General features: G+C 30.4%; 1 protein-coding gene across 8 annotated transcripts in view; it reads left to right on the plus strand.

Annotated features, from left to right (window-relative positions):
* The first annotated feature begins 297 nt into the window (after nucleotides 1-297).
* LOC134711239 (leucine-rich repeat-containing protein 9-like) overlaps nucleotides 298-16,241 on the plus strand; it is a 47,121-nt gene continuing 31,177 nt past the window's right edge. For 4 of the 8 annotated variants that reach the window (XM_063571730.1, XM_063571723.1, XM_063571727.1 and 1 more), the window contains exons 1-9: nucleotides 309-438; nucleotides 8,147-8,299; nucleotides 8,833-9,054; nucleotides 9,711-9,851; nucleotides 10,360-10,423; nucleotides 10,763-10,833; nucleotides 12,008-12,187; nucleotides 13,037-13,192; nucleotides 14,444-14,536. In XM_063571730.1, coding sequence (XP_063427800.1) covers nucleotides 8,180-8,299; nucleotides 8,833-9,054; nucleotides 9,711-9,851; nucleotides 10,360-10,423; nucleotides 10,763-10,833; nucleotides 12,008-12,187; nucleotides 13,037-13,192; nucleotides 14,444-14,536 — 1,047 coding nt within the window. In that variant the 5' untranslated portion in view covers nucleotides 309-438; nucleotides 8,147-8,179. Of the gene's footprint in view, nucleotides 439-8,146; nucleotides 8,300-8,832; nucleotides 9,055-9,710; nucleotides 9,852-10,359; nucleotides 10,424-10,762; nucleotides 10,834-12,007; nucleotides 12,188-13,036; nucleotides 13,193-13,755; nucleotides 13,774-14,443; nucleotides 14,537-16,241 lie in introns of all 8 variants that reach the window. The other 4 variants (XM_063571724.1, XM_063571728.1, XM_063571726.1 and 1 more) reach the window with 4 other exon arrangements.

Here is a 16,241-nt window from a genome sequence, read left to right on the forward strand (position 1 = left end):
ACCAGACATTTCTTCTAAAAAAAATATAAAAAAAATATTATTAAAATTTATTTGTTTTATTAGAGCTGAGACAATTGATTGTCTTCTCAGATTAAAGAGGGTAATCAACTTAGAGGATAGATAACATAAAAACATAAACAAACAACCAAGGTTTGTAACTTTAACGTTATATATTAATGAAAATGTGACAAGGAATATACGTTAAATACCTAAATTTATTGTCCTCAATGGTGCCTCATTGTTTCTCAGGGAACTGATTAGACATGTGATTAGGAATGGTCCAATGAAAACGCCGGAGAAAGCTTCAATATGGCCGAACTTATGGCCGGAAGTTGGTAATTTTCTAGTGCGAAGTTTGAAAATGTACCAAATAAGTCTTTCAGTGTGCTTAATTTGTCTCATAAACACACTTTTCTGATAGTTCTCCTTACACTTAAGGTATATACATTGAAAAAAGTGTCTATAAAGTTATTACGACTAAGTAGATCATGTTTTTCTGCCAGTGGGGTACTGTCTTCAACGTCTCCTTTACCTGTTTACACTTAGGTGTGCACTGTCCTAACCCGATCTCATGCAATGTTAGCCAAATTGCAGTACCATACATGACTTCAGTCCGTTTACCTTTATAAATGAAGGAAGTATTAACAATTAATCCACTATGAACTTGAATTTAAAAGCAATATTATACATATTTAAAACCATTTATTACAGAACTTGTCCAATGACTGGCATTAATTTCCAGAATAAACTTAAAAACTAAAGATTTTATTCTGATAACTAGTCAAAATACATCCCAAAAAATAAAATAGCCTTGCCAGACGTCACAATTAATTATTTGGACTATCAGTAATCATGGTAATCAGATATACAGTTTAGTTTACTCTGAATCAAAATGTTTTCCTACAAGACATCTTGCATGAAGAAATTATTGCTCATTTGTGAAATCCCAAATTTAATTTCAAGTTAAACAGAGTACCAGGATGTCATAGCTAACCTGTCGAAAAATAATATAAACCAGAGTCTATTGAGATTGTAATCGAGTGCATCTGAACTCACAACTTCAGTGAGTAGGTGTTGACTGGCATGTGATGGAAGCAAGTTAACTCGTACCATGTTAACTCGTACCAAAAAAGTTAACTCGTACCCCTGGGAAGTCGTACCACTGCAAACTCGTACCATCAAATATATTAAAAATTACGAATATTTAGTCTTTAGTCTTTAGAAGTGTCAACTTGACACTATAATCTCTCTGTAATTTGAATCACACTGGTAAATTTACGTCACTTTTGTATAAAACTCATTGGTACATTTGTATTTATAATGTGGCACTGCAGAAAAAAATATATAACTAAATAAATAATTAAATAATTAATTACCCAAAAAAATTAAATTAAAATTGAATAAATAATTAACCCTTATAAAACCTTAACTATCTATTTTGTGAACCTTCCTGTATCTTTAATAAAGACCCCTAACAAATGTTGAATATCTTCTATGTGATGTTTGTAACTATCATTTTCTGTTGTTGCTAACAATACTTCAGATTCAAGTGTTAGTTTTGCTGTTATGAAGTAGAGTGCTGAGCGGAGTTTTTCTCTAGCCTCCTCATAATTTTCACAATCCAGTAGGTAATGGTCAACTATTTCTTCTTGTCCACAGCTGCATTTGTCGATGAGTGCTGGGCATATTGTTGATTTGTAAAAGTTTAAATTGCAATATCCTGTTCTTAGACTAGTAGTTATTCTATATATTTCAGTTGACGGCTTGTCTTTTGGAAGTGTATTTTTTACATTTTGTTGAAAGGCATAATATCTTCTTCCTTTATCACTGGTGTCCCATCTGTTTTGCCATTTTACCATAACACTGTCTTTTGCTCCTTTTTGTATATATATCTTGTTTTGTAAATATTGGAATGCTTTGTATTTTTTCTGCCTCCTGTGTTGCTTTTTTAGCTAGTTGGTCTGCTAGTTCATTACCTTGTATGTCAGCGTGTCCAGGGGTCCATTCAATGGAAACAATGAATACTTCAGATTTAAGTGCCAATATACCAATTTTAATATCATGAATAGTTTTGCCATAATTATCTGATTTCCAATTTAAAGTTAAAATTCCAATTGCTGATTGGCTGTCTGAGAAAATTTGGATGGATTCAGTGTTTTTTTCTGTTGTTTGGAATTATAAGAAAATCTATTACTAGCTTGATAGCTACTAATTGCCCCAGCACCACATGGACCTGGATTTCCTTTGCAGGAGCCATCAGTGAAAGCTAATGTTGTATTATTTTTAAGTTGATGTATTTTTTCCCTGAAATGCTTGTTCCTCTGATCTAGACTTTGAACGTCCGAGATTTTTCCAATACTCTGGTGGTGATTTTGAGGCTGCTAACCCTCGGAATTCAAATTGAGACTCTATACAGTCAGAATCAATCTCTGTTGACCTTTTCATGTCTTCAGCCTGTAATACCATTCTTCCAATTGGTGAGATTATTTTTTCAGGTTCATTTATATTTTTCCAATCTTCAAAAAAAAATTTAATAGGGATAGTGATTTTATATGATTTTATTTTTGCAATTTGTCTGATACCGGCTTCTTCTCTTTTGAGGTCCAGTGGTAGTATTCCTGCTACTACTTCTAAGGCTTCTATACTAGCTGTTGTTGGTTGGTTGAGACATAAGGCTAGTCCTTTTCTTTGAATAGCATTTAATTTATTTATATGGGTGTTGTTGTTGATTTGCCATACACTGCTAGCATATAACATTGTAGATAGCACTATACTTTGATATATTTGTATTTAAATTTTTGTAGATACCTTTGCTATTCCCTTGATGTTTCTGATTATCCCTAAGGATTTTTGTGCTTTTTGCTCAACAGTGTCTATGTGTTTGTTGAAATTACATTTTTCATCTAAAGTAAGGCCCAAAATTTTGGGGTTTGGATTGTATTTTAATTCCTTTCCTTGTAACATTATCTTGATGTTTTCTTTTGTCATACCATCCTGGAAAATACACAAAATTCTGTTTTTTCTATACTAAGGTTTATTCTCCATTTTGTTGACCATTCATGGATAGAGTTAATATCTTTTTGTAACTCCTTTACTAGTTCATGTTTGTCTTTGCCTGTTTTCCAGATTGTCCCATCATCAGCAAATTTACATTTGTTAGAGGAAATTTTGGCAAAAATATCAATAATAAAGATGTTGAAAAGTAAGGGGGATATTACTGATCCTTGTGGAAGCCCAATTTGAGTTTTAAACCATTGTCCCTGATGCTTGTTTGTATTACATCTTGCTTCTCTATCTTTTAAAAAATTTTCTATCCACATCCAGATTTTACCTTTTATTCCATATCCATGTAGTTTTGTTAAAAGTCCTTCTCTCCAAATACTATCATAGGCTTTTTCAAGGTCAATCATTAATGCGATAGTACTTTCATCTTTATTAAATCCATTAAAGATGTTTTGAACAAATGTTAATAAAGCATTGTCGGTGGAGCGGAAATGTCGAAAACCTTCTTGTTCTTTATCTAATATAAATTTTGACTCTACATAACCTTCTAACCTTGATGTTACTATTCTCTCCATTAGTTTACCAAGTATGCTTGTTAAAGGGAAAATTCACGATTTTTTACTTAAGGTTTAAATATGTTCATTATGACATAATATATATATTCACAAAGTTTTATCGCTATATGTGCAGTAATAAAGGAGAAATTCAATATTTAATGAAAAAATATTAACTACTTCCTGTAGGTCGTGACGTTTTCTCCTGGTTTTTGCATGCCGGGATTTAAAATACAATCATTAAAAGTCTTGGTTTTTAATCATATTTTAACGTAATCGTAAGCGCGCCGATGATTTATGCTTTATCTAAATAACCATCCGATAATAAGAAGATAAAACGCACAGGCGTTCAATTGTACATATTCATGAGATAAATTTTCTATGTTAAACGTATATATTCGAATTATTTTTGTAGACAACACAAAAAGTTATAAATTTATTTTTAATTAATATATTTTCGGACTGATAAGGTGAACAAAATAAAGTACAATAATCTGTAAAGACAATATGTTGGTGTACTCTTATTGACCTTTTACTATCTCTGCTATGACTTGGTTGATACGATGTGTGTATTCACGGTTCTGTGGCAATACTAGTAGATGGCTTGTTGAAAAGTAAATTATTATTTGCACTTCGGTATTTAAACACGCCCCTCGGGCACACCTTGCCAGGTGTGACTGTCTATTCGGATCAGTGAATTATAAGAAAAGGGAGCATTCAATACACATATTTAAAATATATATTCAAGTTGGTGACAAATAAAAATTGATCGCCGTGGAATTATTTAATTTTGTTTGGTGCTATTATTTATTTGAATTCAAATAAGTTAATTTACTAAGAAATACACAATTTTCGGTTAAAGACGGGAAACTTAAATCATATGTCCGATTGATATGATTTACACCTATTGTCCTTGATTGATGTCTAATAAAAAGGAGAACTTAGAAATTATAAATAGCTTTACCATGTTTACCAAAGTATTTTTATTTGTCTTTATTAGGCAATAACTGAATGAGAACACTTAGATTTAGACTTTTTAAAAGCCATGAATAAATTAATAACTGGAACTCACTTAAGATAACTCTACCGAAGCGGAATATAATATGAACGAATAAAGAAAAAAAAAATCTACTTGAGAAGTTTTAAAAAATTGACAGCAAATTTAAGGTCTTCTTGGAATGGAATCGAAAAATTACGAATAGATATTTTTTATCAAGTGTGAAAAACGTCAACCAAATTTAATCATAATCGGGGACGTCCTTATTAAAATAGTCTTCGTCTCACAACGTATAATACTTAATAACTGTTTGACCAAAGATGTTTAAAAACAAAAGACAACGAATTTAATGTCATCCTTCCCTATTTTTGAATGTAATTATAAGTTTGTTCAACTGGCAAGAATACCCCTAAAGCGGAAAAATATCTGACAAGCAGTTTATTCTTTAAATTTGCTGTCATTGAATATCAAGACAGAAAATAAATCCGGAAAATGATTTGAAACTTTAATACTCAATAGCTTTCCTAGAAAATATTCACATCCCTCGGGAATTATTAGTGTACGTCCAGTTGCATATGACGAATGTCTTTCTTTATTCGAGAACAATCTAATTGATATATAAATCTGTGATTTTACTATGTTCATAACTTCGATGAACCAAAGCAAGTTATAGATCGACCTGTATTTAAATCAAATTGGTCCTCTTCTTCTTCTTTTGGTATACAATAGTCTATCGAATTGGATGATTACATACTGTTAGTATCCGTGAACTAGTCTATTTACAAAACTTTTACACCAATTTGCACAAAATGTATGTTTCTTTCTTATGTTCAATGTATACATGTATATATTTTAAATTGCACTATAGTTCCGTAACTTTCTATCCGGGCGTATAAACGAATCGTCGACAGGTGCGCACATTTTTTTAATCAACATTTCTGGAATTATCCAACTATGTCATTTACCATTGACAACGAGTAAATATTACATTTTCCCAGAGACATATAATACAATTATATGTCTCTGATTTTCCCAAATTAACCCTTGGAAAAAAATACGTATATTTGTATATCTTCAATTTTTTTATTTTTTTTGTACCATTTTTTTTTTAAAAAATAATATTCTTTACACCAGAAATTTTATTTATAAACAAGCGTATGAGTTTAGTAATGACTAGTATATTATATCACTTTCGGACACGCAAGACAGAGATGTATATTATACATGCACCGGATAGTTCAAAATGGAAAGTTATAAGTTATCGGCCGTGTACACTGATCAATACCTACAGAAGTGAAACGATGCATGAACTTATGATGAGGGATTATTGTAGTTTGGTTTACCAATTTTTTTGATGAACTTGACATTTGCTTGTTTCCATGATTTTGGTAAGGAACCTTCATCCCATGATTTGTTCATTATATATAATAAAGTGCTATACAGATTATCATCCCCATTAATAAATAATAATGAAAAGTAATTATCAGGTCCTGGACAAGTTTCATTTTTTAGTCTGTAAACTGCACCAGCCAGCTCATCTTGTTCTATGGCAAAGTTAATATCAATATCATTGTTATCTTCTAAATGTTGTTCTTTATCCTCTGAGATTGAATGATATTTGTCCATAATTTCTGTATAAAATTCTGCATCAAAGGAAATGGGATTTAAGTGTTTTCCCTTGAAGAAAGTTGTTTCTAGTTGTTGACATTTCTCTTCTTCTTTAAAAGTTACATTTCCATTTCCGTCAACAAAAGGAAGTACCATGTTATTATTTTGCTTCTTTGTCATTTTTCTAAATACACTCCATTTGTCCTTGACATTAGATGCTTTTGATAGCTTTTCTGCAAGGTTGTTTCCCCATTCCTCTTGGGCCAAATCCTTTACTTTGTTGAAATTAATTTCTGCTTGTTTAAGATTTTCAAAATTATTTGGAGTACTTTTAACTTTGAATTTACGTTGTGCTTGATTAAGGCTTTTTTTACTATCTTTTACAGCGTCATCCCTCCAAACCGGGTGCCTATGAGCAAAGAACTTTTTTTTCTCAATTTTTGGAATTGACTCTTCCATGCATTCCATAATTTCCTTTTCAAATCTGTTATACAAATCTTGTACCTTTTCCTCTCTATCAAATATAAAATGTTGGAATTTTTCTTTTGTTGATTCTTTCCATTTTTTCCAATCTGCTTTTTTTAAGTTCCAGGTTTCCTCCATTTCTTCTATTTCAACATTTTCTTCACTTTGGATGTTTAAGTATACAGCAATATGGTCAGATTGTACAGTTTCATGAGTAAGGGTTATGCAGTCTGAGACAGAATTGTATATTTCTTGTGAGACAAGTACTATGTCAATTACACTTGAACTATTTCTTCTAGTATATTGTCCATCATTTGTACATATTAAATTTGAAGTTGTCATACAGTTTTCCAATAGTTTACCATGTGAGTTTTCCTTCATTTTGTATACTTAATAATGTTGAATTACTTGAATTTTATTCTGGATTTTATAGACAAAAATACGAATGTTTTTTTTCTAAAAAGCTTTATTTTTTAAGCTAGTCTTTCAAAGTAGTTATAATCCAGAAGAAAGAAAAAACATTGCTTTAACTGTACCTTAAGTTGAATATCTATATCCAAATTAAATTAATTAATGCTGTAATCCATGATCATAAATTGAATGCTTTGTTTACAATTGTTGAAAGCCATGTGCTTTTTGGCGGGAAAATTCGGGAACAGGAAACGGTTACATTTCATTGTAACTTGTTCTTTATAAAAAGTAAGAATTTATATTTTGGAAATCATTTTGATTAACTGCTAGGATTTATTCATGAAAAATTACTTTGGAATGATTAAAAATTAAAGTCAATAATTATCAGTAAAAGTTTTAAAAGTCTTTTCAAAGGAGACAACAAAGCAAATCTGCCACGGTATTTTCTATCCAATAGACAGGGAACATTACATGTAGCTACAAATTGGTCATTGTACTTTCAAATCATATACATTTTACAGACTTGAGAGGTATTGAGTGAAAGTAAATTACATACATCATTAAACACCATTTAAATGCATTTAAATAAGTTGGTACGAGTTAGCAGTGCTACGAGTTTGCATTGGTACAAGTTTTTGTCAAGTGGTACGAGTTGACGTTGGTACGAGTTTGCAATTGTACGGGATAACTATAATTCCTTGTGATTACAGTAGAAGAACTACTTAGACCACTTGGCCACTGAAACCCCTGTTCCCTATGATATGATCTTTCTAATTTTAATGCCAAATTAGAATTTTAACCCCAGTATCATGGTCCATTTAAAATGCTTAACATAGAAATGATAGTGCCAGTTGGGAATCTGTGTACTATGGACACATTCTTGTTAGTAATTTTTTATTTAATATTTCAGTTCTGTTCTCAATAAAATAATGTTGTTAGGACTGTTAAAAAGATTCGGATAAACTTGATTTTCAATTATGTTGTATTTACAATATTTTTTATTCCTGTACATTTCATCATGTTCATTGCATAAAAAACTAAATACATGTAGATATCTGGTAGCAGCATTACAACATAAATTTTTATTTTGAAAATTATCATTTTTCAGAGCCAAATATAATGTGTTGAAGTAGCTACCACAATGTCTGTGTCAACAGATTCTTCTGGTCCTGTCACCAATGGCAATGTGACGCCATCTACAATATCAACAGAACCAAGTAGAAGCAACAAAGATGAAGAGGATGACTGCATGAAGGAGTTGGTATGTATTCACATGAGAAAGTCAATTTGCACTAACCTAACCTGTAATTACCAATTTAATACCCAGTAAACAATATCACTTTTATCTTCATCAAAAGACTAAATAAAACAAAAAAAGTTATTTATGTCCACTCTCCATCTTTAAACCAGCAATGTCACGATAACCAACAGCAACAATTTTTTTTTAATATAAAAATATAAAGAAAATGTGATATGATTCCAAAAAGAAAACTCTTCAAATGAGACCAGATAACATAGAAGTTAACAACTATAGGTCACTGTATGAGCAAATATACTATATAATGAATAATAAAAATCCCTGTAACAACAAATGATGTTGATGTTTTTGTCTAATCATATTGTTAATTTTGATATTAGTTTTTTTTTAGTATAGCACGTTTGGGTCAATTATGAAAGAAATTGTTCACTTTGTCTGTAACAAGGCAATGGGAAGTTACTCTCATTCAAATGTCAATTGAAACCTGTCTATTGATGTGTTTATCCATATACATTGTTACACTTTATATTTTACAGTGCGCCAACAATGGAATTAACTACAGTAAGATACAAAATGGAGATATTTGTAACGTTGACAAACTGGAGATGTTCTTTTCTGGGTATCCAAAGATTATTGGCATGCACCTCTTTCCCAGTCTCAGTTGTTTGGTTATAATGGACCAACAGGTTGCCAAGATTGAGGGTCTGTCAACATTAGCCCTCCTTAGGGAGCTTTGGATCTGTGATTGTCAAGTCAAGGTAAAAAACAATGTTTTGAAATTTTGCATTTGAGGTAATCATGAAGCTTTTGCAGGGATGTTTAATAAGTTCTGTTCAGACCAATTTAAATATTTTGACATTTTTAGGTCTTACATTTGTTTTAGTGATTTAAGAATTTTTTTAAATAGTTTTGAGAAGATGCTAATCAAAATCTTATCAAATAATTATTTATCGAAGAGTCTTTCTAATATGTTCTGTATGATAATAGTTAGTTTCATTTTTTTTTCTAGGAAAAAAAAAAATAGAAAATAAAAAATTTATGTTGATTTACATATCACCATAAAAACATAATACTTGAAAAAAAAAAAAATAGGGACAGCCATTGTGTTGCTATAAAACAGACAGCTGCATAAGAAATCATTTAACAAAAACAAATATGTTGCACAAACAAGTCACTCATTGTTTTATTTTTGCTGACAATCATGAGGAATAAGGGCAATTTACTAACTTCATACTCTTTCACATTTAAAACCTTGTTCTGTAGCTTCAATCCAATAAACTTAATTTTAAAAGTCAAGAAATACACAGAGGTATTGGATAAGATATTATCAAATAACCTACATAGGAAACAGAAAAAGGAGTCTTTCAGTCTTACATATTGTGATTGTTCTTTCAATGATTATTTCTTATTTCAGAAAATAGAAAATTTGGAGGCGAATAAGAATTTAAGGAAACTGTATTTATATGGAAACAAGATTGAAGTAATTGAACACTTGACCCACTTAGGAGAACTTGAGATTCTGTGGTTAAATGATAATTGTATAGTTAATATTGAGGTAATATTGTTGTACACTATGTATTTATAGAATACTTTTACATTCATTTCTTTTCCTGTATACTTTTTATGCAAAACTGCTTATAAATCTTTTGTCACATTAAGAGTCAATTGTTTAGTGCTGTCATTTATGATGAGCAAAAACCGTACCGCATAGTAAGCTAGAAAAGGCCTGAAAACAACAAATATAAAATAATTCAAATGAGTAAGCTAATTAAGGGCCTGATTTATGTACAAAACAATAAATGAAAAACAAATATGATATTTCATCAACAAACAACAACAGTTGAATTACAGGTTCATGACTTGGAAGAGGTGCATACACAATGTGTCGGGGCTTCATCATATAAGCAGACTTTACAAGTACAACAAACAAACTTTGAAATTCATTTTTTGTTATTCAGAAAGTTTTGTTTTATACTTCTCAGCTACGTTCACAATGTTTAATCAAACCAAAGGTGCATTAATAGTTTTAAATGTTTAACTAATGAAATTAATTTATGTTTCAGAATATTTCCATGCTGAGCAAACTGAAACAGTTGAATTTAGCAGAAAACAAAATAACTAGAATAGGTAACAGAAGTTTCTATTCATCAAAAACATTTTATTGAAGAAGCAAAATATGAAGAATGTAAACAAATTGAATGGTTGAAAAGCATACAAAGACCTCTCTTGTTTCAGTTTTATATTTTAACATTAAAAGATTAATAAAATTTGTGATGCATTTGTTATTTAATAGTATGAGATATTCAATCTATAGTTATCATGGATTACTTTAAACATATTTTATTTTTTTAAAAATCATGTACATGACATACACATATAAATATCATGGATAAGGGAATGCATATTAGAATTTTCTTATTTATTCCTGTTATCAAATGTTTAAGATATGATTATTTGATGTTGTAGGTCACACGTTAGACAGTAATAAAAAGTTGGAAGACTTGAACTTGTCAGGAAATAATATTACCTCACTCAGGGTAGGTATAAATAGCTTTATAAGGGAGCTAACCTTGTGTTTAATATTTGTATTTGTGAGAATCAGTTTCAGACATGATGGTTTCAATTTTATTATAGATGACCAGTGATGTTATTATTGGTTATTTCTCAGCATCACATTATAGATATTGAATGATGTCATTTCAATTTTAACAAAAGATCATTTGATTTCAAGTAAATAAACATCATTCCTCTGTTAGCTTATGTTCCGAATTTGATGGTATACAAATTTAAAGTTGATCAATTACTATTTTTTTTTATAAATGGGGCTTTTATCAAAATGGTTAGAACCAGTTTTGATGCATTCCGGGTACTGTAAACAGGGAAATTTTGCGGTAGTTTTATTTTCGCTATTTTCTCGGTAAGAAGTTAAACGCGAAAATAAAACGACCGTGAAAATATCAAGGAAAAACTCTTTTAATTACATTTGCTTCTACAAATTGTGACTTGGATGGAGAGTTGCCTCATTGGCACTCATACCACATCTTCTTATATCTATGTATATGAATAGAATATCTATAGGACTACTGTATAACACTGATTTTTAAAGACGACAAATATATAACTTAAATTATAATTGTATCTCTTAATGAAAAGCAATGTTAAAAGTCATGTCTTTAACTCAAATCAGTTATTTCACTGAAGTGAACATTACGGATATTGTTATGTAAACAACACTCATTAAAATTATGTTAATGACACCTGTCAATCAGTAATGAAGGTATCACCTCGTTGAATCTACTACAAAGATTGATCAGATCAAAAGATCGATTAATTAGCATTAATCCTGACAGCTTTTTATTTTAATTTATTCCTAATTAAGTTTACTTTTCTATATTTGTGTATGTGTTTTTACGAGCATTGAAACATGCCAAACTTTTAATCTACTTTAACATTAATGAACCGAAAACAAAAGATTTCTGATTGATTTTATCATTTGATTTAAGATATATGTAAAGCTGTTCACTTTCCAAATCATTTATGAAAATATTTATTTAGGCCTCTTGGAAATCGCGAATTCAAAACAGCGCGAATTAGGATCGTGTAAGTAAATCGCAAAATAAAGACGGCGCGAAAATTTCCTGGTTTACAGTAACAGAAAGTGTGTTCTATGAAAGATCTTTGATTATCATGCTACCTTTCTATATTTTGTAGGAATTGACTCAGTTAATGAGGTTACCGACCTTACACAGTTTGAGTTTAAAGGATCCAATGTACACTCCAGCACCTGTCAGTCTGTTGTGTAATTACTCTACCCATGTTTTGTTTCACTTACCAACCCTCAATACACTAGACACATATGATGTTAGTAAAACAGTCACAGATGTGGCAGAGGTGAGTAAATAAGTGTGGAATTCCTTAGAGCTATGTGTGTTTGTGTAGCTAATCTATACTTGTGTAAATAAAAACAGAAACATTGTAGGCATTAGTATGACTGTGGACCAACAGCAAATGTGGAATGAAAATCAATGCAATAGTAGAAAAAGTGTTTAATCCTGCTCTAGCATTTTGTGTTTGTATAACTCATGTATGTGAAAACAGAAACTTGGTAAACATCAGTAAGACAGCAACCGTACATTAGAGCCGTGGTGTAGTGGTTAGTGCATCAGACTACTAACACAAAGGTTCCTGCTTAGATTCCTGTTCGGGATGAAAATTTCAGGGAACTCAATTTTTCGGCTCTCCCTCGACACCATTTGAGAGTATGGTCTTGAGGAAACGATGCTAGTCCGTCGGAAGGGGACAATAAATGGCTGACCCGTGTTAAGAGAGAGCCATATCTCTTGCACGTTAAAGACACCCTTGTAGATTTCGAAAAAGAGTTGGCTAATGCTGCTACAAAGCAGCACTCGCACCTGCAAAGTGGAAAGGGATTATTATTAGTTGCAAAACTTGTTTCTCAATCCAATCTCAAATAAATATGTTTAAACTCAACCGAACATTAATTATTGAATAATTAATTCAATAACTTCAAAACAAAACAATTTAAAAAAAAACACAATCATATTCATCATTGTTTAACAATTATTTATCTGATACTAAAAGTTGGTAAAATATTGAAGTTCATAACTGTTACTTTCTGTAAATAAGCAAGAATATTTTCTAAGTATTATAGATAAATTGGTTTTGATAAATGCATGCTATCCAACATGAAGTTATCGTATATTGGATCATATTTTGTAGGCTACAGTTATGAAGAAAAGAATGTACTATCACATGCGTGTGAAGACAGTCCACAGAAATATGACAGATATTCTAACAAAAATGGATGTGTATAAAACCAAATTAGAAGAATTTCCACATGAAAGAATAAAATCCTTGTATAATGTGTTAAAAGAAGTGAGTATTGTTAGATAAGAATTATCATTATATGGGTATTGAAAGCTCATTGTCACACAGTGGTGTCACATGATTACATCAATTTCTTATTGTCTCTGTGATCTCTTTTTATTAAGACTCAAGAAAAATGTATTTTGTTTTGAAAGTCATCATTTGTTCATGCTGTTTCTGCTGTGTTCACCATTCCTATTATCTAAAAGTATATTAAAGATGGTTTATTTTAAAACATTTTTGATTAAGGTGGTACACAACACTTTCACTAAAATTAATTTGGCTCGTTTAATTTTCATAAAATTTGGACAATGTTTTGACTTTGACCTTTTAACAAAAATTTCAAAATTTCAAAAATTTTGAACCAACCGTTTTGTCAGAAAAATTACACTGGTTATATAGCAGTTTGACATACACCAATTTTGATCATTAAGAAGCTTAATCTTCCCTTTACAACACAACGTAATTAAAACGTTTAGCTGACTTTACAGAGTTGTCTCCCTGTAGTGTTAGGTACCACCTTAAAACATCATTTTGCTCTAATATTTTGATGTTTCCTTTTCTTTTTGGAGGACAATGTGATTTTCAAAGTAAGTTATGTTAGTGCAAACATTTTTTTTCATATTTGATTTTTATTAAATTTGCTTAAATTTTAATGGCTTTATATATGCACCAATGTTATTGTATAAGCCTGCCATCAGTTTCAGTTCAGTCTAATTAATAAATAAAACTCATAGAGTAGTCATGAAAAAATGCATAATTGACTTTGCAATTAGAGATCATTGGCGTGAGTTATTTCTCTTAGGAGGGACTTAAATTTTTATTGCCAATGAAGTGGAGCAAGCGGAAAGACTAAACTTATCAGTGTATAATGTGTTTTTATATTTAATGTGTGTAATTTGTAAAATTTTCAAATATCATACTTTAAACATGCTGCAACTTAGTGTGCCTGGTTTAAAAAAATGTGAAAATTACAAAGATAAACAATTTATGTTGAAAGTGCAACAAAATCAAATCAGTATTTGGGAAGTAGACTTTTGCAACAATATTTATTATGTGTAGGAGATATGAACAAAATATGCATTTAGAAAATGAAGGGACTGTATAATGATTTATCAGGCAATTTTGATTCAAAATTTTTATTTTTGCTTTGATTCACATTTTTTGTTTTTGTTTATTCTTTTATTATTACATTTTAACTCAGAGGTCTAATTTTAAAAGTAAATAATTGATTTTTAAGATTTATACTTGAACTTGTAGATTGAAACAGAATTAGAAGACACTTGGGATTTAAATGTTGACCTTGACTTTGAAGAGGTTGTTGACCTTGAAAAAATGGATATTGCAACACAGGTGACCTTCACCTTTGTGGATTAACCTAACTTGCTTGGATTAACATTTGCCCTTTCTAATATATAACCACCCTTTCAGTCCATGTTATATCTCTAAACTATATTAGATAGCTGTGCATATATTAGAAATGATTAAAAATCCTTCCTACCTAACAGTGGCATCATATCTAACTTTATAATATTCAGCTTCTAATATTCCTCTAACACTTCTACTTTTTTATACCCATCTTCTTTATTAAAGGCTCATTTTCTGCTTTATTTAAAGTTTATAAATGTGTAGTAGTTAATAACTTGTAGACTCGCATTCGTAAGTTTAAGTTTTTATATACATGTATATTAAAAAGTGATACATGTATCAGATTTATTCCCTGTCATCTGACAAAAAAGGAGGTCCATGTTAGATAAATTATCTGGTTCTCAGACACTGAATTACAGGTTTTGCTAATTTTTGAAAGCCATACAGTGACCTATAGATATATATAATGTTATAAACATAAAAACACAATTAAGTAAACATAAAGGAAAGGGGGGAAAAAATGCTAAAAAATTCCACCAGCTAAGATGTAATGATTCTTTAAGCCTTTACTTGTTTAATCAGTAACAAACTGTAAAAACCTGTGATTTGTTCATGAATGTTGTCTGAAAATTTTTAGGTCACTTTCATGTTTGTGATATGTTTTACCTGTTGTTTTCACATACATTTTAACATTTGACAAAAATCTTATTTCTCAGTAAGTAATGGTCAAATAAGTCTTTTTCATTGTGAGAGAGAGATTCATTTCATATCCTGTTGCACAAAAAAGAATTCATCTAAGACCTGGATAATTTTTTTTTACATTACATGATTAACTGTTGTGAGCGTGATACAAATGTGTGTAAGAAAGGATAACTACCTACCAATCACAACTTGAAAACCCAAATTCACCTGCAAACAACAATTTCCCCTGACAGCAGTATTTTCAAGAACACTGACCTACATTACCTACATTTTGTTGATCAGCACTGCAGGAGCCATGTGAAAATTGTTACTTGTTCAAAGTAAAATCAGCATGAACAAGTTGGTCGCCACAAGTTTCATTTCATTAGCTGTTAGTTTATGTGGTTTACAAAATGTGGCTCAGGCATATGAATCTTTTGATGACATATAATGTATCATGCTAAAGAATATCACTTTAGCAAGGGTTGGATCACTGTGACCTAAATTTCATGATACAGTGTCTTGGTTAAGTTGTGTTTAGGCCACACCAATTTAATTTCTTGTTCTACGGATTTTTGGACTCCAAAAATTGGGGCGAGCGAGCGATTTGAAAATTTTAATAAAAAAATATTTAATTTGCAAATTTTTTAGGGGAAGCTTAAAAAGTAAAGGTGAGCGATTATAATTTTTTTTAGAAAACATAAAATAGTAGGTTTTGACTATATTAAAACTTGATTTATCACTTGTACCTTGACATTTCTTTAATTTATGAAGTATTTTTTCCCTGTTCATCAAGAAATAATTGAATAATTAAATCTGGTCTATGTTTGTGTGACTGACAATGAGACAATTCTCCATCCAAGTCATAATCAGGTTCAGAACAACCCCTTAATGTTATGAATATCCCTTTTATGAGGGGTAAAAAATAATATATTTTTTTTGTAAAAACACTTTAAGTACAAAAGGGCTTATATTTTCCCAAAGAACTATAATATTTGGTATTAAATGG

This window comes from Mytilus trossulus, chromosome 3 (genome assembly GCF_036588685.1).
Source record: "Mytilus trossulus isolate FHL-02 chromosome 3, PNRI_Mtr1.1.1.hap1, whole genome shotgun sequence".
Lineage (NCBI taxonomy): Eukaryota > Metazoa > Mollusca > Bivalvia > Mytilida > Mytilidae > Mytilus > Mytilus trossulus.